The following is a 24,278-nucleotide window of genomic DNA, read 5'->3' as shown; positions in this document are numbered from 1 at the left end:
ACAGTGTTGTACTTTTACATGAGTTGAATATTATTCTCTAGTTCCTTTACCCTCCTCTCACTACGGTCTGAGTACCATAAACTATAAACAATCCCATTCTCCATATGCTGGAATCCCAAAGTGTTTTAATTAGCATGGAAGCACATAATTACACAGATACACATGCGCATGACTTGGGGCTTCACTTATTGTTTGTCCAAAACAAATATTAAGATGAGCCTGTTCACCAGACTGTGCAGAAAGCTTCTCCCGGGAGCCTTTTAGCACACACACCACAAATGGTCGTGACAGCGTTCTGTGCTCTTAATGATGGTTAAAAAAAGCATTGATTTTCACGCTCTGGCCGAGCATTACAAGAGGCTGGAGCCGGCGTCAGGTCCATTCATATGAAGCCTCCTGTTAAGAGTGCTGCAGGTGGTGCACATTTGAGCGGCTAATTACAAAAGTTAATTATGTTCTTCTACCCTGGAGGCGTCACACTCCACCATTTTATGCCCATGCTACTTTACACTGTTTTTAATAAGACATGAAATACACACTTTTTAAGGCGAGACACTGCCGATGAATACTACGGCTCGAGTCGACTGAACAAATTGGTCAACTAAAGGGGGTGTGGCAAAAGCTCTCAAAATGATTATCTATTATCTCTATATCTGAGCCAAACTGCACTCACAAGACTACACCTGCAGGGGGAGTTCATGTGAAAAATACTACTTATGTGGAAAAATAAAATACAAGCTAAATTTTTATTTATATCAAGTCCAAAAAATACAGAATCTACAGATAACTCACTCACTTCTAATTTCAGCTCATAAAAATTCTTATCATATAAATAAAATGACATTTTGTAGTTCACTTACATAAATATAAGAAATAAAATATTGATGATTTTTCATGACGTAATGTTTTCATATATATATTTATAAGTCATTTATTGTGAAAAAAGCCAATGTTGTGCATATTTGGTGCATACAGATCTGAACATTGTAAAGGTTTTAATGAATGTTGTTGATATATTAGAAACATTTCAGATATCTTAGTCCACACCCTTCATCAGCTGTCAGACAATCACCGCCAGGTACACTTGAACTATTCCTATGAGCTATTCACATAAATGCACTCTCTGCCTCCTAAAATAAAATATAAGTGAAATTCTACTTGAAATAATCACATGTCAGCAGTCGAATCTGAATCCATTATTTTCATGACTTTATGTTCTATTGTTTCATACAATAAACACACACAGACACAGATCATTTCAAAATCACTGCATATACAACTGCCATTTTAAAACTGAACCATATTTTCAGATCAAATAAATGACAAAAATTCTATACACTGATGGATTTCTGTTGCCTGGGACCACAGACTGTGTATATATAAATGGACCTAGCTAACCTGCTCTCTGTAACTGCTGCAGTAGTCTTTTCATTTTGGTCTTAAACTGTTTGTATTAATTCACTCCTTAAATAAATTCCTATTCCTAATATGGAACCGACTCCAAATTCACCTCTGTAACTGCTAGCCTCATGAGCTTCATTTGGCTGGAGCCGAACACTGTGGGTGACGTAACACTCCCTTAGTTCACTTCTTTATACAGTCTTTTCCTGGGACCCACACTTCTTGAGTATTTTACACAGACGTGAGCCTGGTCACTGGTGAATCTCTGGTTCAGACTGGGGTGATTGACAGGTGGATGGGCAGAGACATGAGTAGTCTGTCCATATCAGAACAAATCTGGCTGCACTTGTCTGTCTCGAGGCACGATGGAGACGGATGAAGAGAGCAGACGTCAGCTCATACAGCAGTCATGCAAAATCACTGGTTCATCTTCTGATTTTAGACAAATGCTTTCTGAAGAATCTCAGTCACATCAACAGCAAATGTAAAATGCATTTTACAAATGAAGTCCATGAAAGTTCATAAAAAGTACATTAAAAATATTTAGAAAGTCCAGCTCTACAGTGTCTGTGACATCTGCAGTAGAAACCGTTTCTGATTTTCATTCTTTCAGCAACATCATTGGTTGTGCAGGTGTGGACTCTCTTCAATCATGCTTCAGTACGGCACAGTTGTAAAGTCCTAGTGTGAGTGCCCCCTTAAAAAAATAGTTACTTTCCCTGGTAACTAGTTACTTTAATAGTGGAGTTACTTAGGCTCTGTTCAGACTGCAGCCTGAAGTGACCCAAATCCGATTTTTTGGCCTCTATGTGACCTGTATCTGATCTTTTAATGACAGTCTGAACCACACAGATCAGATTTTTTCAAATGTGACCCAGGACACTTGGATATGTGCTCCTGAAACCGATACATATCTGATCTTGACATGTGACTTCAGTCTAAAAGGCCAAAGTGCATTCATCCACCTACACGTTATCAACAAGCCACAAATGTCACTATTCTGCACTGAAGTAGGCGAAAATTGTTAATGAACTCTGTGTCACTGAAGTGAAGCACATCTCCACTCACCACTCTTGGCTCCGTCTCCACATCCACACGTTCCTTTCAACAAACGTAGCTGCCGCTGTCCCACAAAACACCACGGCTAAAAACCTCGTCCTTCTCCTTCTCAATCTCCTCCTTAAAACAAGTAAGTTGTTCATGTTCTGGCTCCGGTACAAGAGGAACTTTAAAATCTCCAGGTGCTCAATGCTGCGTCCATGTTTGGACAACTTCTGTAAACACAGAGCACGCTCGCTGTGGTTGACGTCGTCGTGTCTCCAGTGCACATGTGGGACACTTCGGGGCATTTAATGTTCACACTGGAGATCACATACAAGTCACATTTAATTGGAAATGTGAACGACCTCGCAAAAACATCCGATTTCACAAAAAAATCAGAATTGAGCCCTGCAGTCTGAACATAGCCTTAGTTACAAAATCTGGGAGGAATATCTACTAACTGTAACTAATGACCTTTTCAAAGTAACATGCCCAACACTGCTGAAAATTAGTCTATTTCCAGGAAACTTCATTCATCTTAAAGTTAATAATAATAATCAAGTTTATACAGGTGACTTTATTAACAAAGTCAAACAAAGTCTGGTCTCACAGAGCTTGATAAATTCAGTCCACTGTTTCCATTTGTTATTAAATTTGTCTTGTTGCAGTCTTATACTAAAACTAATTCTTTCCATCTTCAAATATCAAAAACAATCTCCAACCGTTCATCCAATCTTGGTATTTGTGACTTAAGACACTTACTAGTTATAGCTTTTCTAGCAGCTGCACTCAAAATCTGCATCTGTATTTCACTTTATCCGTCACAGTTTCACCCTTCAGGAGACCCACATACACTGATTCAAGTTGAAATGGTCAATACAGTTTCTAATGATTTATACATTTCCCTCCAAAATGGAACAATATGAGGACATGTCCCAAATATCTGGCAGTGGTTTGCCCCAGTTCACCACAGGCCTCCAACACTTTGATGATTTGGTGTAATGTCTTTCCTGGACTGGTGTTTTGAAAAATCTGACCAAATTCTTCCAACAAAACTCTCTCCATATTATTGAGTTAGAAGTTTTCCCCATTCCTGATCAGATAAGGTTAGATATCCCTCCTTTTCCCATTTTTCTTTCACGTGGTGTAATATTCCTTTTGTTTATTGCGCCCTCCACCAGAAAAGTTACATAATAGAGCTTTAACAGTGAGACCCGGACATGAGCTCATTGTGTTGCCTGAAAGCAACAACACAACGGCTGGAGACGGTGTGTGTGAACAGCAGCCGCTCACTGAAGCAGGAAGTGTTTTCTGAAGGCTCCACTCTAAAGGTCAGATATGATGTAAAGATCAAAGGTCGTGAGCTGGTGACGGAGGAGGTAATTAGGCGGGGCGTAAGAGAAGAAGGAAGCATGTAGGGATGAGGTAAGGACTCAAAGAGGAGATGCACAGTGGACCACGTGATAACGGAGGGGAGGAGAAAAGGAGTCGAGGTGAGCATGTGAGGGTGTAGGAGATAGGGAGGTAGGAAGGAGGGAATAGATATGTAGGAAGAAAGGAAACAAGGCAAGGAGGTAAAAATGTGAGGATGGTTGAAATAAGGAGGTAGGAGGTAAGAAGGTAGAGCAGTAAGGAAGTAAGGGTGTTGAGAGAAGGACTCAGGGAGCATATGTTGACATAGTGGACCTAGGACCTTGTAAGGTAAAGAGGTAAGGATGTAAAAATATGAGTCTACGAGGCGAGGACACTAGGAGGCAAGGAGGTAATAGTGAGGAAAGGCTGTGAGGAGGCAAGGATATGTGTGAAGTCATGGAGGGGGCTAGGAGATAGTGAGGATGTGAGAAGGATGGTTAGTAGGCTTGTAACGATAACAGATTTTGCTGGACGATTAATTGGCCAAGCATTTATTGCGATAAATGATAACATTGACATCTTGAGACCAATTTCAACTATTATTATGACCATGGAATAAAAATGCAAATACATCCTCTCAATGAGCAATAAACCTTACTTTCTAAAGAACATTTAACACAGGAACTACAAGACAACCAAAACAACAAGCCTAAATAAAACAGACTTGTTAACATAGGACTAGTCTAATGTGTCTGGCTCACAGCGAGGACTTGTTCACAAAAATGCACTTCCGTAAACCATTGTTGAACCAAATACAACCAAAGCAATAAATAAAATGGATTATTAAGTCTCTAACAAAATTGTCCTTAAAAGTGATTTTAGTCACTGACTTACATTGGAATATTGTGTCTCGTCTCTCTGTGGCTGCTGCTGTGAGTCTCGGGGTTTTGGTCATTTAAATGTTCGTATTAACCCACGACACAGGATGTTATTTCACTCTGAGGGAGCCGCTGTTCTGTCTGGTGTTGTGTCGGTTCGGTTTCGGGATTTCGGGCTCTCCCGGGCGCTAGGCTAGTTGTGTCGTTCGAGTTTGGGTTTATGTCGGCTGTTGGGGTTTGGGACATTTCTTCTCGTCGTTTGCGCTCGCTGCATTTGACGCATGTGGTTGTTGATTCAGCATCGTGACTTGTTTTGGCGCACGGCGATGAACTGTTTTGTCACTCTGACAGCGGAGCTAGCTTGTGTTGCTAGCACCGCACAGAGAGCGGCGCTTTCTGCATCTGCAGAATTTGCATTTGCAGAAAGCGCGCAGACTGCGCGCGCATCCACTGTGTTGACAAACACACGCACGTTGTTTCAAGCGTCATGACACTTGTTAAATGAGAGGAGTCAGAGAGCGACAGAAGCTTCTAACATCCAGTCTCTTTGAGAGCGAGAGTGAGCGAGGAACACAAACATGCAAATAGAATTTATCGTGGCCGGAAAAGTTATCGAGCTCGTTAAAAGTTATCGTACGATTAATTGATTTATTGATTATCGTTACAGGCCTAATGGTTAGGTTAGATGGTTAGGAGGTACAAAGGTGAGGAGGCAAGGAGTTAGGAGCTAGGAGGTAAAGGTATGAGGAGCAAGGTGGTAAGGAAAGTGAGAAGGTAAGTAGGTAAGAGGAGGCAGTAGTTCAGTTGGCAGAGCGTTTGTCCACTGATCTGAAGGTTGGCGTTGCGATTCTAGCTCCCACAGATCAATGCTGTTGTTGTGTCCTTGGGCAAGACACTTAACCCACCCTGCCCCTGTGTGTGTGTGTGAGAGTGAGAACGGGTGAATGTTTCCTTGTCGTAAAGCATTTCGAGAGCCTTGAAAGTGGAAAAGCGCTGTATAAAAATACAACCGTTTACTGAGGATGTGAGGAGGTCAGGACGTGAGGAGATAAGGTGATAGGAGGTAGGACGTAGGACTCACCCACAGAGGAGATGTCTGAGTACTGATGGTCGCCCTCCTCGGCCCCGATTAGGTCTCTGCCCTTCTTCACTTTGCCTCGTTTCAACACTGCAGACAGAAAACACTCCAGTCACAGCCTGATCACGTCATTTACAAAAACATGGACACAACTTTATCCAATCAGGAAGCAGAATGAGCCTCACATGACTATCATTTGGAGTGGTGTGCAAAAATATCAATATATTGTATGGCTAAATGTGCTGATACAGTATCGATATCATGGGCTGTTGTATCGATATATCGCCAACAGTATTTTTTTTGTAATAATGTCAATGTAACAATATCCAAATCTCACAGTACGATATTTATTGGGATATTTTGTGGAGGCTTACAAAGTTGTGAATATTTTTCCTCTTAAAATGCCTTGACATGACTTAACCCAAAGAACTAAGACTTAAAAGTGCTTAGAACTGTTATTTCTTCATGTAGTTTGCACCAAAACGGAGCAAAGGATCATAGTCTATGTAGTTCCCTCTGTTTTTTTTAATATTGCTACACCATAACTATGAATTTAAGCAAAGAAACTTGTGATTCAAAATATTGTGATGGTCCATGATATTATTAAGAGACTTTTGATAAGATATCACGGTACTTCTGTTATTGTTACATCCGTAGTAATAACATATTTTGTTACCATGCTACAGTTTTGTTGCTTGTTTAGTGGAAGGAAACTCGGAGGAAGGACGCATTTGACATTTTCAGTTTTGACGATTAAATGTTCAATGATCAAATGTGTTTCATTTGAACTTTGCACAAGTGGTTAGACAAAAACTTTTAGTATCACAGACATGATTTAGCCTTTATTTTTATTGAATCGTATTGAATCTATTTGAAATAGAGCCCGACTGATATGGATTTTATTGTGGCCGATGTGAAACCGATATAATGGGAGTTGGAGCTGCCGATAGCCGATATAATCACCTATATATTTAGTGATGTAAAAATTCACTGTAAATCTTGAATTGTTTAAAAAACTTTTGGCTCTTGTAGATTTTAAACTGGGTTTATTTAGGCAACATTTATTGTTATTCTGCCTCTTTACATGACATGTCTTAGGACTAAAGCAGGTCTAAAGCAGGACTAAACTAGAACTGAACCAGGACTGAAAAAGGACTAAACCAGGACTAAAAAAGATCTAAACCACGTGTAAAACAGGCCTAAACCAGAACTGAACCAGGACTGAGTGTCTGGACTCGGTCTCTATCTCTCTCCCTCTCTCGAGCCCAAGATTAGTCCTGGTTTGTTTATTTTATGCTGCACGTTTTTTCTCTCCTATGTACATGCATATTTCTGAAAGTTTTGTTTTCAGCCACTGCCGCTGTCAAACTATCAGGAGTCTGCACGCACGTGAAGAGAAAAAAAAGTGAGAGAAAGAGAAAACACGGCTCCCAATCCCAATAAGGATCAGGCTCCCACCGTTCGCTTCAAAGAGCCGGATCTAAGAGCCGATTCGTTCGCGACTATTAGCCTTTAGCTGTAAATGCTGCGCACCGCGGTAATTAATTATATGCACAAATGTCATCATTCACACGTCTATTCACAGCTCATTTACATATCAATGCAGGTCCAGTAACAAATATACGGCCAATACAGTCACTTTACAATAGATCAGGGGTCGGCAACCCGCGGCTCTTTAGCACTCCCCTAGTGGCTCCCTGTAGCTTTCCCCGAAAAAAACAAAAACAACAAAAAACATGTGCGCAGACTGACGCTCGATATGTAACATATGTTTTTTTGGGGGGGGAAAGCGCTTCTCAGGTGGAGGCACCGGACACCACCCCCCGCTTCAGCTCATCTATTTGTTCTGCTGAAACACTTTTCATGTGTTTGCATTTGCACACAGCTGATGGATCAGATCCATGACCAGAGAACGAGGGCTCAGAGTTCAGTGATTTTACCACTTCTTTAACAGATCTCCGGAGAAGCAAGCCGCTCACTAATGCATGTTTTTCAAGGTATTTGTGAGTAATACTTACAACTGTAGTGAAATAAATGCTACAGGTTTGAGTCTAATCCAGGTGCTCCCAGAGGCTCGGTGTAGTTATAACGGCGTTCAATGGCGTATTTATCCGGGTTGATGTAAACTGAAACTTTTTTGAAAACGATGCTGTGTGCACGATGTTATTTTGGAAAACGGAGGGAGAGAAATATTCATTTCTCAAAATACCCGTGTACGTGTAAACGGGGCCTAAATGACAAAGGAATAAACACTAACCATCTGATTTCAGTGGCTACAGACGGAGCACCGAGTATGAGAGGGTCACAGAGGGGTTTGTGTATCATGAATGCTTAATTTGTATTTGTAGCCTACTTAGTCATTTTAATAGTCGGCTTATGTAGCTAATATAATGACAGCCTATGTTGCCTTCATATTAGGCTTATATAAGGCTTTTAATTTTTTGAGGCTCCAGGCAGGTATGTTTTTTGTTTTTTTGGGCCAATATGGCTCTTTGAACATTTTGGGTTGCTGACCCCTGCAATAGACCAATAGAAAACAGTCTGTTTATGTGTGGGAGCTACAGCAGCTAATCGCTAACCTATCAGAACGAACCAAAAGGAGCTTCAAATTCGACATATTTCCAACAGTCAGCCTCACACAGGCTCCTCCCACATCACAAGTCTGCACTAATAAATGTCCTTTTAATCCAGACTCAAACCGATTGTCCATAAAAAGAAAATAATCTCAGTGTTGGACATGGACCTATGTCTGCGAGTGTAAACAAACAGAAGTGACTCTGGTGGTGTGTTCAGGGACAGTACGGACACAGACACAGACAAATGACTCCGCAGATAAATACTGATGTGGAGTCACATATTAGGACATTTATCTGTCTGTAAATTGGATTAAATGAACAGAATGTAGAGAGTCTAAGATTTATAACGACGTATAACATGCTCACGGGAAATATCAGCCCATATCAGCAAACATATCAGCCAATAGCCGATATGTCCCCAGGTGCTCATATCGGCCGATAATATCGGCCAACCGATATATCAGTCGGGCTCTAATTTGAAATATATCATATCGAATCGAAAGTACACTGTATCGAGATATGTAGTGTATCTGCAACTTCTTAATGATACCCAGCCCAACTAAACTGTGCTGCCAGTTTCAGTGCTGAAATCCAGCTGTTTTAAACCTAAAATGTCTCTCTCTGATCTGAATGGTCACTACCTAAACCACAGCGTCTGCAGCCAGTCAGAAATCAGTGCCTCTGCAGCTCAGGGAGGGAATTCTGGAGGTTCTGAGCTTCACATGAGGCCTGTCCATAAACTGATAATGAGAAACTGTGCAGGTTAAGGCTCTGGAGACACAGGTTCAGTTGTGTAGAGCATGAAAACCCGACTGAAGTCCGACGGGCTTAGGATTTGGACACATCATACTCAGATGTCTACAGTAAAACCACACTTTGTGACTCTGAAGTGTTCAAAAGATCAGAGCAGAGCTGTATTATTCTTATTTGTGAAATGTGGTGCAAAACTTCAGATACATGATTTTTAAAGCATAAAAGATTGGAGATAAAGCCCACAGGAAGAAGAGTCACTATCACTAATCTGCAGCTTCACCTCGATCCGTGCGCTGTGTGGATGTAAACAGACACACGTAAGGAACTACTCCCACCTTTTTACTTTTAAAGAACACCTCAAACTGGATTAACAGAACAGTTTTGTGGACTGGATGTCATTATTTGTGGAGAATAATTTTTATGGATAATGTGGATGAGATGCTGCAGTTTAAATAGAGAAATACAGTCTTCTCATTATTTGCGTCTCTGTGTCAGTTAGAGGAACACAAACAAACAAAGGCCTCAGAAAATAGTGTGATTTTAATTGTGTCAGGTTTGGTTGGGGTTCAAATACAAATATCTTAATGCCTATTGGACTCGGGACAGATTCGATCACTGCTCTGTTGGACGTGGGCCGGGCTCGGACAGAACGATTCGTCCCAATCCACACTCTACAGTTGAGATGTAGATGTAGTAACCTTTAAGACTATATACTGTTCCTTTAATTAAAAATATTACAAATAAAATCATTGGCCTCACCCATCACTCATAAATTTAAGTAAACATACAGTATATTCTTTGTCATTTTATGTGATTAAATACATTTATGTTTATTAATGGCAAGTAAAAAAAAGGACACATTTATTTCAAGTAAGTCTTGGCTCTATACTTTCTGCTCTGTCTCCAGTGCTGGTTCTCTAGTTTCTGCTCTCTCTGGCTGGTGCTGGTGGGAGAATAAGACTGGATCTGACTGACACTTGTGTTTTTTTCTTGCTCTGATCCTGTTTCCTGCTCCGAGCGCGTGCAGTGAAAGCCTCGTGAAAGAGAGCGTCATGTGACCTCCTCTGCTCACACACTGACTGCTCCTCCTACAAACACAGCTGCTAATCCTCACATCCAAGAACTTCTCAGCCAAAATATAACATTCAGAGTAGTAACAATTTTAAAACTATGTGATATCGAGAAGTTCACGAGGAGTACGTAGGTGTAGTGCTCACCCGGTCAGTCCTGGACACTCTTACAATACTTCACACAGACGGTAGATTCTGGAACATACGGCGTGACTGACAGGCTCATAAACCAATCCCAGAAAAAAAAACCACAGATGAAAAGGAAAACAGAGGAAATAAATGTCCGCACAATCACTGAGCCAAACTGTAAACTCTAAATGTGATGTGAAAGGAGCGCCTGTGATTGGACCGTTCCATCGTTGGACCGTTCCATAATTGGACAGTTGTCTGATGAGCTCTGTGGTCTGGTTCCAGAACCTCCTCCGGTCACACAGCCACACGCAGTCAGAGCCAGAGGATGGAAACTGGAGTATGTGGAGAAAACCCACACAGACACTGAGAACATGAACATACTGTGTGTCACTCTACAATCTCCGACACAGGCTGCTGCTTCAACTCACAAAACATCCAGCTTTATTCAAACAGAACATGTGACTATCAGTGTTGGGGAGTAACAGATTACATGTACCAGAGTTACGTAATCAGAGTACAAATTATGAGTAACTGTATTCAGTTACAGTTACTGTTTCAGTGAGTGGTAATTAGATTACAGTTACTTTGTTGAAATAAATGGATTACACAGCAGTATTTTCTTGTTTTCACATTCTGGGCTATATCCCTTTTTTTTTTTTTTTTTCCCCGGTAATTTCACTCATTCCCAGAAACTAACCCAGGTCTAAACTACATCTCAACCAGGTCTAAAGCCAGGACTAAAACCAGGTCTAAACCAGGTCTATAACCAGGACTAAACCGGGACTAAGCCAGGATTAAAACAGGACTAAAAGCAGGTTTATAGTAGCTCTAAACTAGATCTAAACCAGGTCTAAACGAGGTCTAAAACTGGTGTAAAACCAGGACTAAACCAGGACTAAACCAGGATTAAAACAGAATTAAAACTGAATTAAAACAGGACTAAAAGCAGGTCTAAACTAGATCTAAACCTGGTCTAAACCAGGTCTAAAACTGGTCTAAAACCACAACTAAAACAGGACTAAAACAGGACTAAATGCTGCATGGACCATGTCTCCTCTTCTATCAATAATATTTTTTAATTTGATTCAGTAAAGTCTGGGCTTTTTATTTTCTTTTATCAGACAAAACCTCTTATGTGAAGATTTCCTCGTCTTTGCTTCTCTACAGCAAATCAAGTAATCCAAAGTATTCAGATTACGTTACTCACTTTAAGTAATTTAATGGATTACGTTACAAACTACATTTTGGGGTATGTAATGTGTAACCTGTAGGGGATTACATTTGAAAAGTCACCTTCCCAACACTGGTGACTATACAGATCAGCTATATTACATAAAACCGGTTAGCTTTAAGTCATGTTCCAATGTTATTACTAGGGTTGTCCCGGTCCGATCACATGATCAGAAATCGGTGCTGATCATGTGACTGCGGACTTGATCTGGACTCGGCCGTTCAGGTGTCGGATAAATAATATACATATATATATAATATACACAGCACACAACATTTTTATTATTATTTTTTTCACTGGGGCACGGGATTTGCGATGTCTCTGATGGAGATCATCACACGACGCTGTTTGTTTGCATGTTGCGCAACGGAACTGGCGCTTTTGGCGGAGAGGGTCCATCCAGGGTTTGTGGATGTGGTGGTGGTGTGGGGGAGAGAGGCTGTGGAGCTTCTGTCATCTTGTTTTTATTTGGTAAGATTTTGTATTATTTGGATTTCATAGATGAGCCTAATTTTTTCAAATATAAAACACAGGCAAACATATAATATCAAATATACAATCTGTAGATTGTGCAGAGTCTCAGGTCTGATCTGATTCTGGTCTGGTTCCTGTTTTGTCCAGTTCATTAAGTTTACAAAGTTACACATTCCAAGACCAAACTGTGAAAAGTCAAGATTTTCAACAATGATGGTCAAAGTTAATAAAAAAAAAAAAAAGTTCTGGACATTAAATTTTTCACAAGTTCAGCCCAAATACTACACACTGAAATCAACACAATCTGATCCGCACGCATCCTGCATCTTATTCTTTGCTATTTGTTGTTCATTTTATAAGTGTCGGATCGGGACTCGGTATCAGCAGATACTCAAAATCAAATGACTCGGGGGCAAAAAAACGTGATCGGGACATCCCTAGTTATTACCTCATTAAAAACAGACCTGGAGTTGTGTTTTGTTTGAGTAATCCTGCATTAAGAGTGTGTCTAAATCTCAAAAGCTCAAAATGTTCTGTTCCACCTTGTGATGTCACGGTGCGGTAGTTTTCAAGCTACCTCCACAGTTACGTTTTACCTTTAGTTCAGTAAAGATTTGCTATTCCAGGGCTGAAATTATCCAAATGATTCTTGTGAAGGTGTGTGGACTTTAAAAACACAAAACACAGTGGAGCACTTCCTGTATTACTACATGACATCACAAAGTGGAGTGTTTTCTGTCTGAGAGAAGAACTCAGCCTAAATATGCAGTGTTTGAGTGTCAAACATGTGTGAATGAAACAAAACACAACTCCAGGTGTGTTTGTGATGAGGAAACTACATTATCACGTAGATGAGAAAACAGTGGCCCCGGTCAAGCAGAAATAAACAACAAGGCCAAAAATTCAAGTTAATGCATCTGATATAAAAATGTATTGAACAGATACATATGTACTCTAGTTTATGAAACTGTTGACCTTTTTTCTGTACCATTTTTGGTTCTAAAGTTCCATATGTTTTAAACAGACCATGTATGAAACATGGAACAAAAATGATTTCCCAAATTTCAAAGACCTGCAAATCATGTAAATAAATGGATGTATTTCATCATATCTTGTGTTATTCCATCTTTGAACTGTTGATGAAGGTACATGATTTAAAAAAAATCACTTAAACCCAATCTGGCAACACTGATAGATCCTGTCCCCCTTGCCCCAGCGGATTTACACAAAGCCAGTGATCTGTCCCAGTTATAAACAAGAAATGTCCCAGGTGTCTCTGTTTTGACCAATTTGATCTAAACCAGGACTAAACTAAGACTAAACCAGGACTACATCAGGTCTAAACCAGGACTAAACTAAAACTAAACCAAGACTACATCAGATCTAAACCAGGACTAAACTAAGACTAAACCAGGACTAGACCAGGACTAAACTAAGACTAAACCAGGACTACATCAGGTCTAAACCAGGACTAAACTAAAACTAAACCAAGACTACATCAGATCTAAACCAGGACTAAACTAAGACTAAACCAGGACTAAAACTAAACCAGGACTAAACTAAAACTAAACCAAGACTACATCAGATCTAAACCAGGACTAAACTAAGACTAAACCAGGACTAGACCAGGACTAAACTAAGACTAAACCAGGACTACATCAGGTCTAAACCAGGACTAAACTAAAACTAAACCAAGACTACATCAGATCTAAACCAGGACTAAACTAAGACTAAACCAGGACTAGACCAGGACTAAACTAAGACTAAACCAGGACTACATCAGGTCTAAACCAGGACTAAACTAGGTGTCACAATTTTGGACTAATCTGATCCTCTCCAACAATAAAGAGAAGCATAAATTGTCATTTCTTTTGCCAAAATACAGAAAACCGTGTTTGCGAATGACCAAAAACGCCGTAACAGAAGTCCCTCATATTATGACTGACACGAGAATCCACAATGTTCCACGCTCTTTTCACAGTTTTATTTATGCCAACCGTCCCAACCCGAGTGTGTCCCAGTTTAGAATTTGGAAAATCTGGTCACCCTAGATTAAGCGCTCGTACCCCCACTGTGCTGTTCGTCCATGCGCAGAAGCTGTCATTCATTACTTAATGTGGTCTCTGCGCGCGCTCTAAATCCTGCAGCGAAACGAATGGATGGGATAGGTCTATTTGCCGGTTCGGAAGTGTCCACCTGTGCTCTTGTGTTGGAGAGCCGCAGCCGTTTGACTTGAACAAATTCAATCAGAGCGTGTGTAAATCCCGGTAATTAGCCAGGCCCCTGAGCCGCGGCTAATGGAGCGGGACCAGGCAGGATTACAACAGTGAGCAGAGAGGAGGACGGAGGGCTCACAGTCCACATATGTGCAAAATCTGCTGGCATTTTGTGTGACATTTTAAATCAAATCATCATAAACTGTTGTATCTGCTGTATCCAGTGTTGGGAAGTAACAGATTACATGTACCAGAGTTACATAATTAGAGTATGAATTATGAGTAACTGTATTCAGTTACAGTTACTGTTTAAGTGAGTGGTAATTAGATTACAGTTACTTTGTTGAAATAAATGGATTACACAGAGGTGTTTTCCTGTTTTCACCTTTTGGGCTATATGCCTTTAAAAAAAAAAAAAAATTCAGTAATTCCACTCATTGCTTATATTGCTACTGACTACTACTACTACTACTACTACTACTACTACGGCTACTACTACTACTACTACTACTACTACTGGCTACTAAATTACCTAGGTCTAAACTAGGACTAAACTAGGACTAAACCAGGACTAAACCAGGACTAAACCAGGACTAAACCAGGACTAAACTAGGACTAAACCAGGACTAAACCAGGACTAAAACCAGAACTAAACCAGAACTAAACCAGGACTAAACCAGGACTAAAACCAGGTCTAAACCCAAGTCCAAACCAGGTCTAAACTAAGTCTAAACTAAGTCTAAACTAGGTCTAAACCAGGACTAAACTAGGACTAAAACCAGGTCTAAACTATGTCTCAAACAGGATTTAACAGGACTAAACCATGCTGTGTCTCCTCGTCTTTTATCAATAATATTTTTAATTTGGTTCAGTAAAGTCTGGGCCTTTTATTTTCTTTTAACAGACAAAACATCTGATGTGAAGATTTCTTCATCTTTGTTTCTCTACAGCAAATCAAGTAATCCAAAGTATTCAGATTACGTTACTCACCTGAAGTAATTTAATGGATTCCGTTACAAACTACATTTTGGGGTATGTAATCTGTAATCTGTAGGGGAATACATTTCAAAAGTCACCTTCCCAACATTGGATGTATCACAATGTTATTATGTCCAAGAAAAGGTTTTAAAACAGCAAATGAGTTAATTAGAACCACCAGCCTCTCACACCACACACACACACACACACACACACACACACACACACACACACACACACACACACACACCACCACACACACACATCACCATCACACTACACAAAGAGGCCAAAGTGTCTTGCCTAAGGACACAATTGCCATATTTACATGAGAACTTTAACTCCGAATAAAAATAATTTAACTCTGAATAAAAATTAACACTGCTTTAAGATCAGGTAAACACTTAATTCCTAATAAAAATGATTATTCTGAATTTAACTTCATTCCAAAGTAAGTGTGTGGTTTATTCCAATTTTAAAGCCAAATTCATTTATTCCCGGATCATGTAAACATTTACCCTGATTCATCAGACGGTTTCACTTCGTAGAAAGACCTCGCAGCATTAGGATTAATTCGCTCAATGGTAGGCAGGTACTTTTTTTAATTTAACCAATCGCTGCTATTTGGTCGTGACGTATGTAATGCGCCGCTAACGGGGCTAACTTGTTGATTAAGCTTTTCCCAAATCCAGTAGGAAGAAGAACAATAATGTCTTTCCCCTTGATCAAATTCACCAAACATTCTCTTTGTTCAGGCTTCAAATCCTCGATCTTGGAAATCGTTGCCAACACAGAATGTCTGGCTCTTTGCTGATTGACTGGTGCCCAGATTCGCACTTCTGAGGTTTTTGCGAACCGTCTAGTGTATTCTGATTCCTGACCTAGTCGCTGGAGAGAAATGAAATTGAGCGGAGGCACCAGGTGGCACCAGCCTGGCTAGTAAACAATTATTCTTGTTAAAAAATAATGTCGGTGGTTCAGTTCATGCTCGTTGTGTCGCCCTTCTGACGTGCTCCACCAGTCCTGTCTTCAGACTTTCATCCATGTCTCTTTTGATTTGTGAGCGGGATGTGGGATAAGGTGTGATGAGAGAATTCTCCAGCTGCTGGGCAATTATCATCGGAACCACTGCGGGAAAAAGTTTGGATCATGTTTGTGTCCGTGGAGTAACGACAAACCGAGATGACAGAAAATCCAGTCTTCCGGTCGATGTAAATACGTTGGTGTCTCTGTCCAATCAGAACCTTCTCCACCCCCAGACGCTAAGCAGAATTAAATAAAGACAATTTAATGTGTTTTCCATGTAAACCTCAATTCAGAATTATTATTTCCATGTAAAGTCAAAAGAGAATATTTTAATTCCGAACTATTTAATTTGGTCTAGCACCGAAGTATTAATCAGGCCGTGCGTTGCTTAGTCTCTGAGATGAGACGAGGCTGGGCATTGGAAAGGTGCTTGGCTCTTTTGCTTGTTCCTTCCTTCATGTGTCATGTCTTTGGTGAACGTGCTGACAGTACTGTATATTAACATGCAGTGTAGACAGTTGTAAAAGTGAACACAGGAGCACTTCCTGGTCTTACACTGTTAGACCATTAAGAAGCTGCTGACATACTTTGATACAGTGCACTTTAGATTTGATACCATATATTTCAAATTTCAAATTTAAAAAATAAAGGCTAAATCATGTCTGTGATACTAAAAGTCTTTGTTAAAACACGTCTTGTGCAAACTTCATATGAAACATAAACATTTTAATCCTCAAAACAGTGAAAATGTCAAATGTGTTGCATAAACAAGTTTCCTTCCACTAAACAAGAAACAAAACTGAAGCACTATAACAAAATAATTTAGTCAGATATACCACTTTACAAGCTGCTCTAAGAACTTTAAAGTACATTTTTATTTGCAGGCTGAACAAATCAGAGAATGAAATAATAATGTCACTCACAGATATTATTTTAGAGATCCAGTGCAATATGATATCAGTCCAATATGTGGAGACACTTGTATTTTTGTCTTTTAAAAACATAAATGTTTTGTCACTGTCCTTGTCTGTTTTAAAAATGGACCATGAGTCCAGAATAAAGATGACCTGAACTAAACTGAGCTGATACCAAAAAATACTCTTGGCGATAAATCGATACAGCAGCCCATGATATCGATACTGTATCATCACATTAAATAATAGGATATATCGATATTTTAATACTTTTGCACACTCCTAGAGATCATCAGATATAACCTGACATAAACCTGCCATGGATTCAATTGTTAGGTAATACTGAATAGTCAGACAGGTGCTGCCTTCACCTGGCAAGGGCCACGCACCGTCCATCGGAGACTTCTCCTCTGCGATCTCATCCTCCTCCTCCAGCAGCACCTCCTCTGCAACACACACACACACACACACACACACACACACATAGTTTTGCCTGAAATGTTCCACAATATGGCTTGAAACGTTTCTATCTCCATGGAGAAAAACAGTAGATGCCCATCAGGCCAAGTTACAGATCAGATCTCTGAAGAGGCCTCCCTGATCACAACTCTAATTATGCTTATGTCACAAACCAGGAAGACATTTGGAAACATGCAATGGCAACTTCCAGAGGCTCTGTTCTGTAGTAAGTCTGACAAAATCTAGGAAAAATGAGAAAATGCCCCAGTTTTCTTCAACTCCGTGTTTTTGTAGTGTTCCGTTATGTTCTGCTAATCAACAATTCCAACCAAACCTCAGTTTTCATCATTTCCCCACTGACACACAACTCTGAGTGCACTGGTACATGTGATTAGAAGAGACGAGGGGCCAAACTCCAGATGATTCCAAACAGCACATACATCTGCATTCTTTATTTTACCACTGATCATATTTAATGGGTTTGATCACAGTCGTTTAGTGAGCCCAGTGTCGGGAACTACACCGGAAGTTGCTGCTCGTTGTGTTGTCCTTTGACGTGATCCGGACGATGCGGCACCACCAGTTCTGGCTTCGGACTTTCATCCACGTCTCTTGGGCTTAGGTAGAGCATGTTTCCAAACATCTTCCTGGTTTGTGACATAAGTGTGAATAGAGTTTTTAGAAATGCATGTTTTCACCATGTTGTTCAGAGATGTAGGTGAACAGCGAACATAGAAAACGAGACAAAGCCTGCATACTTACTCACAAACTTAACTTTAAAAAGTCACACCATTTGACCAGTTCGAGGTTAGGGGTTAGGGGTTTGGGTTTAGGCTTGTTTTGACAGTGTGGTACCTGCTTTACAGATCCATTCCAGGTACCCGGTGAGCTCCCTCTCGATCTGCTGCTGTCTGCGGAGCTTGAGGAACACCTGCCTCTTCTCCACACGCTCCCTCTCTTTCGCAAACTCCCTGCAAACACAAAACAGTCAGTGAGAGACAGTGAGGGACAGAACACAGCAGATGGAGACAGGCAGGACAAAGGATCATGAACTTCTATAAAAACTGAGATTCGTCAACAAGAGGTTTAAACACATTTCAGTTATTTCAATGGTCAAGTTTAATGGCTCTGGTACATAGACTGTATAAAGAAGTGGACTGAGGAAGCTCGATGTCACCCATAGCTTTCAGCTCCAGTCAAATTAAGTTTACGAGGCTTATTTTAAGTATTCATTTATTTATTTGGGACAGAGCATGTTAATGGACAAAGACACACCATGAATGTTAACACACAGGACTGTCGCCTAAGACTAATTTCCATCCATTGTACGAAAGGGCAGGGGTCACAGGGGTCAAACATTAAAATACTGCACACTGCATTCATTGCACAGTTCCCATGATTGCACACTCTGTTCATTGTACAGTTCCCATTATTGCACACTCCGTTCATTACACACTCCATTCATTGCACAGTTCCCATTATTGCACACTGCATTCATTGCACAGTTCCCATTATTGCACACTCCATTCATTGCACAGTTCCCATTATTGCACACTCCATTCATTACACACTGCCTTCATTGCACAGTTCCCATTATTGCACACTCCATTCATTACACACTGCCTTCATTGCACAGTTCCCATTATTGCACACTCCGTTCATTGCACAGTTCCCATTATTGCACACTCCGTTCATTACACACTGCCTTCATTGCACAGTTCCCATTATTGCACACTCCATTCATTGCACAGTTCCCATTATTGCACACTCTGTTCATTACACACTGCCTTCATTGCACAGTTCCCATTATTGCACACTCCATTCATTACACACTGCCTTCATTGCACAGTTCCCATTATTGCACACTCCATTAATTGCACAGTTCCCATTATTGCACACTCCATTCATTACACACTGCCTTCATTGCACAGTTCCCATTATTGCACACTCCGTTCATTGCACAGTTCCCATTATTGCACACTCCGTTCATTACACACTGCATTCATTGCACAGTTCCCATTATTGCACACTCCATTCATTGCACAGTTCCCATTATTGCACACTCCGTTCATTACACACTACTGCCTTCATTGCACAGTTCCCATTAATTGCACAGTTCCCATTATTGCACACTCCATTCATTACACACTGCCTTCATTGCACAGTTCCCATTATTGCACACTCCGTTCATTGCACAGTTCCCATTATTGCACACTCCGTTTATTACACACTGTCTTCATTGCACAGTTCCCATTATTGCACACTCCATTCATTGCACAGTTCCCATTATTGCACTCTCCGTTTATTACACACTGCCTTCATTGCACAGTTCCCATTATTGCACAATCCGTTCATTACACAGTTCCCATTATTGCACACTCCATCCATTACACAGTTCCCATGATTGCACACTCCATTCATTGCACAGTTCCCATTACTGCACAAGTTTTCTGTCAGTTAGGCCACACATTCAATACATGTAAATATGTGTCCATAGAAGATCAAGTAAAATCACAATGCAGCTCTAGATTTCAGATTTCCACCTTGGACAGATAAAACATTTGGACCAAAGGTGGTCTTTGTGGGGTATGACCAGGTCTCCCCTGGTGATGGCTCGCATGGTCCTTTCTGAAATGTCTTTTTGTTTGATGTCCTCTTTTAGCGATGGTGGTGTGAGGGAGTGTAGGACCTTATCAATTAGACAAGCCCTTTTAAGTTTGACCATGTTGCTGAAATCCAAAAACCTATAGGATCGCAGTTATAGGAGCCAATTTGGAGCTGAGTTCCATATTAGGATTAGAAATTGATTTACAGACAAACAGTAAAATAAAAAGACCAGGATCATGTAGAGTGGGATAATACAAACATTTTAAGACCAGAATGAAGAGGCTCACTGCAGCAGTTACAAAGAGAGAAGCCACAATTTTTCAGTGTAAAGTTAATTGGAAACTGAGTCGATGAAGCCAGAAGAGCACCCATGCTCACTTCCTATTTATAACACGACAGCTAGCAGGTCAACTATGTCCATTTACATATACCGTATTTTCCGCACTATAGGGTGCACTCTTACCCCATCAAAAAATGACAATCCAGAGCACCCTATACACGAATCCACTCAGGTGTCCCAGCACGACTTCAGTAAACTACAAAGCCGCTCCACCCACAGAACACACAAACACACACGGAGCAGACAGCGACCGCACAACCAAACACACCCACAGACACACTCATCACTCCACGCCGAAGAGGAATGGAACGAACGAACCGAAAAAGCGAGTGCAGTGTGCCACTTCTAGACACAAATGAACAACTGAGTCACTGTGAACACGCTGACAATCCGTTGGTCCCAGACACACCCTCCCTACACGCCACAACTGAACAAAGCCCAGAGTCACCGTGAACACCACAAACAAACAAAACCACTCACCCATCACACTGTTGGGTTTCATTTAAAGCGCCTTATGGTCCGGTGCGGTTTATTAGTTAAAAAAGTTCAAAAATAGAAGATTCTATGACAGGGCATCTTATAATCCAGAGTGCCCTATAGTGCAGAAAATAAGATACAGTCTACAGTCTGGTATCATACAAAGTAAGATTTTAAGTGGAAATATTATGTATTCTTGTGGGTTCAGTTTACTTTTAACTTCTTTAAGTATTTTGCATTTTCTAACTTAAAGCAACACTGTGTAACCTGTGAAACTGAAGGTGGCATATTACTTGTGTCACTGCATAGAAATAAAAAGCTGATACAAGAGATACAAGTTTTAAGTGAGACTGTGGAGAATTATAGCCAAAGGAAGAACATGAGTCAGGTTTGTGGAGATGTAAGCCCACTCACAGTAAGGACACAATAAAAAAAACCAACATGCTTTTACTTTATTTTTTGTCTATAAAGTGGAAAGCAGATGTTAAAAACGATACCTGTATTACCTCCACAGTATTTAGACACTGAAGCGGCGCCGCTGATGAACAATGAAAAATTAATTGGAGCCCTCAGGTAATGTGACCACTGTGCTAATAGAGCCGAGCGCTTGTTGTGAACCCAATTTTAGCTCAAAATGTTTCCGGTGATGGTTTATGGATTTGAAAACAGCAGTGGAGAAGTCTGGATTTGAACCTGTGGCAAAACTATTCAAGCAAAATGTATTTAGCAGGCAATTTGGATAAATGGATTCATTAAACAAGTGTAAACGAAACAAAATACAACTCCAGATATGTTTTTGAGTAGGGAACAACACTATGACATGTTTATTGGTATTTGACAATGTGTATTTGGTGATACAATAATGATACTGAGCAATGGATGAAAGTGAAAGTCCAATGGGAGCTGACGTTGCTGTAAACTAGGGATGGGCATGATTATTTGACTAATCGATAATTGATCATTAAGAATTTCATCGATTCCATTCATTTTTAATCGACAAACTGAATGTAGGTTACTGTTCGTAGATACAAAGCTGCGTCTGACAGCACAAACACTGGAGTTGTGGCTTCACAGTTCCACTGGCACCTCCTTGGAGTTCACTGTACCACTCAATGAGAATGTTTACATGCACATCATCGTCCTGGTTTTGTCATGGTCAATGTAAACACAGTATCCTGGTTACTGCAAAATAAAGGGTCATATATTGCCCCCAGTCTTAGTGGGCGTGTCCAGGTGGGGTTGTACTTCGCTGCTAGAGGCTGAAGTGGAATGGTACATATACAGTGATGACATCTGAACTAATCTGTGACCGCTGTGGCATTAAAAGCACTGCCCGTGTGGGTAATGTCTGTAAACTTTGCCTCATTATCAGGCGGCAAAGCAGAGTGTGGAGAAAAGTTCTATATGTGACAATAAAACAACTCCAGAGCCCCACAATGCAAGTCCACACCAGCAGAGGCACCAGGAATATAGAATTTTGTGTGGGCCATGACAGAACTGACTGGGTTTGTGTTACGAGCATAAACGAGCACACATCAACCTTTTACATTTTTCTCTGTGTTTGTTTAAGACCAGTGTCTGTCTCATGTGCTCCACATCCCACAGCAGAGCCGCTGCTTTCTCGCTCCTGCTCCCGTCTGTTCTGTAGTCCACTCCCACGGACTCACCTGAGATACAAGTGTCCACCTCTGCTGCCGCTGACCACTCACCGCTCACATTCTCATCTCTCGGATCCACTGCATTTGTTCCCACACAGGTGAACGTCTTGCGGATTATGGAATACGTTTATTGTCATAGAAATGTTTCTGATGTTACGCACAGATATGATACATGTGTCAGCTCTGCTGTCACAGCCTCGAGCTGTCAGTGAATGTGTGTGCAGAGTCCAGCCACGAGAATATGAGGAAATTGTCATCGTAGCATTAGAACAGCTGACAGAGACTTTAGGACATCGATGTAAAGGGCCTCATGTGAATGAGCAGCTTTAGTACAAATCCAGATCAAACCAAACTCTAGAGCAGAGCTAAACCGATACAGCGAAAGGCCGTCACCATCTAAACAAAAGGCACTTCCCATAAAATCTTTAGTCTTTTTTATCCACAACCGTTCTTGTATAAACAGGCCCTAGGAAAGGAATGTGTGTGTGTGTGTGTGTTTGTTTTTTTTGTTTTGTTTTGTTTTTTAAGCAGAAATTTTAAATATCATGATCTCAAAGGGACAGTCCAGAATTTTGGACATAAGGCCTCATTTCCTTGTGATCCAGCGTGTGAGACGTGTGGAGACAGTTTCTGAAATATTCCATCCAGTCCTTGTATTTGCATGCACACATGACCAGGGGCCAGTGAGTCACAGAGGTGAGGCCCGCTTCAATGAACAAACACAACGGTCACTTCAGGAGAACTCCCCATGCAAGCTCCCAGAGACAGATAATACTCCCTACAACTGTATAACAACTCACCCTTATGTAACAGATAATACTCCCTACAACTGTACCCTTATGTAACAGATAATACTCCCTACAACTGTACAACACCTCATATTTATGTAACAGATAATACTCCCTACAACTGTACAACTCACTCTTAAGGAACAGATAATGCTCCCAACAACTGTACAACAACTCACCCTTATGTAACAGATAATACTCCCTACAACTGTACCCTTATGTAACAGATAATACTCCCTACAACTGTACAACACCTCATATTTATGTAACAGATAATACTCCCAACAACTGTACAAAAACTCACCTTTATGTAACAGATAATACTCCCTACAATTGTACAACAACTCACCCTTATGTAACAGATAATACTCCCTACAACTGTACAACTCAATCTTAAGGACCAGATAATACTCCCTACAACTGCTACTAGTACCAATCAGAGTCTTCCTGACCCCAAGACGTTGAGTGGAATTAAATAAAGGTGATTTAAGGTGTTTTCCAGAACCTCAATTCGGAATTATTATTTCCATGTCCACTTGAAGGAGAATATTTAAATTCCAAACTATTTAATTCAGAACAATTAATTCAGAATTAAAAAACATTATAAAACGTAAAACGCGGCCAATGTGGACCGGTTTTGTCATTGATTTTGATATAGTTTCAATACAATACTCAAAGGCGATTCTTTTTCAGAGAGCACACCACTCATCTGTTTGTAAGTGTTTGTTAAGTCAACTAAAGTTTAAAGATTTAGTTAATCTTAAGATTTTATTCATTCTGTGGAGAGACAAACAAAGACATTTACCCGAAGCTCTACAGAATCTTTTT

The 24,278-nt window shown here is 40.5% G+C and overlaps 1 protein-coding gene across 1 annotated transcript in view; it reads right to left on the bottom strand.

Moving 5' to 3' along the window:
• Positions 1–24,278, bottom strand: part of cacna1bb (calcium channel, voltage-dependent, N type, alpha 1B subunit, b) — a 397,100-nt gene that overhangs the window by 181,520 nt on the left and 191,302 nt on the right. Inside the window, exons 8-10 of the mRNA XM_055153227.1 lie at positions 18,436–18,551; positions 17,478–17,567; positions 5,755–5,841 (exon numbers count right to left, since the gene is read on the bottom strand). Of these exons, the coding sequence (XP_055009202.1) occupies positions 5,755–5,841; positions 17,478–17,567; positions 18,436–18,551 (293 nt within the window). The remainder of the gene's footprint in view (positions 1–5,754; positions 5,842–17,477; positions 17,568–18,435; positions 18,552–24,278) is intronic.

Source organism: Boleophthalmus pectinirostris, unplaced genomic scaffold (assembly GCF_026225935.1).
Source record: "Boleophthalmus pectinirostris isolate CB_2022bp ecotype Guang Dong unplaced genomic scaffold, ASM2622593v1 HiC_scaffold_18, whole genome shotgun sequence".
Taxonomy (NCBI): Eukaryota; Metazoa; Chordata; class Actinopteri; order Gobiiformes; family Gobiidae; genus Boleophthalmus; species Boleophthalmus pectinirostris.
This window is presented reverse-complemented; position numbering and strand designations above follow the sequence as displayed.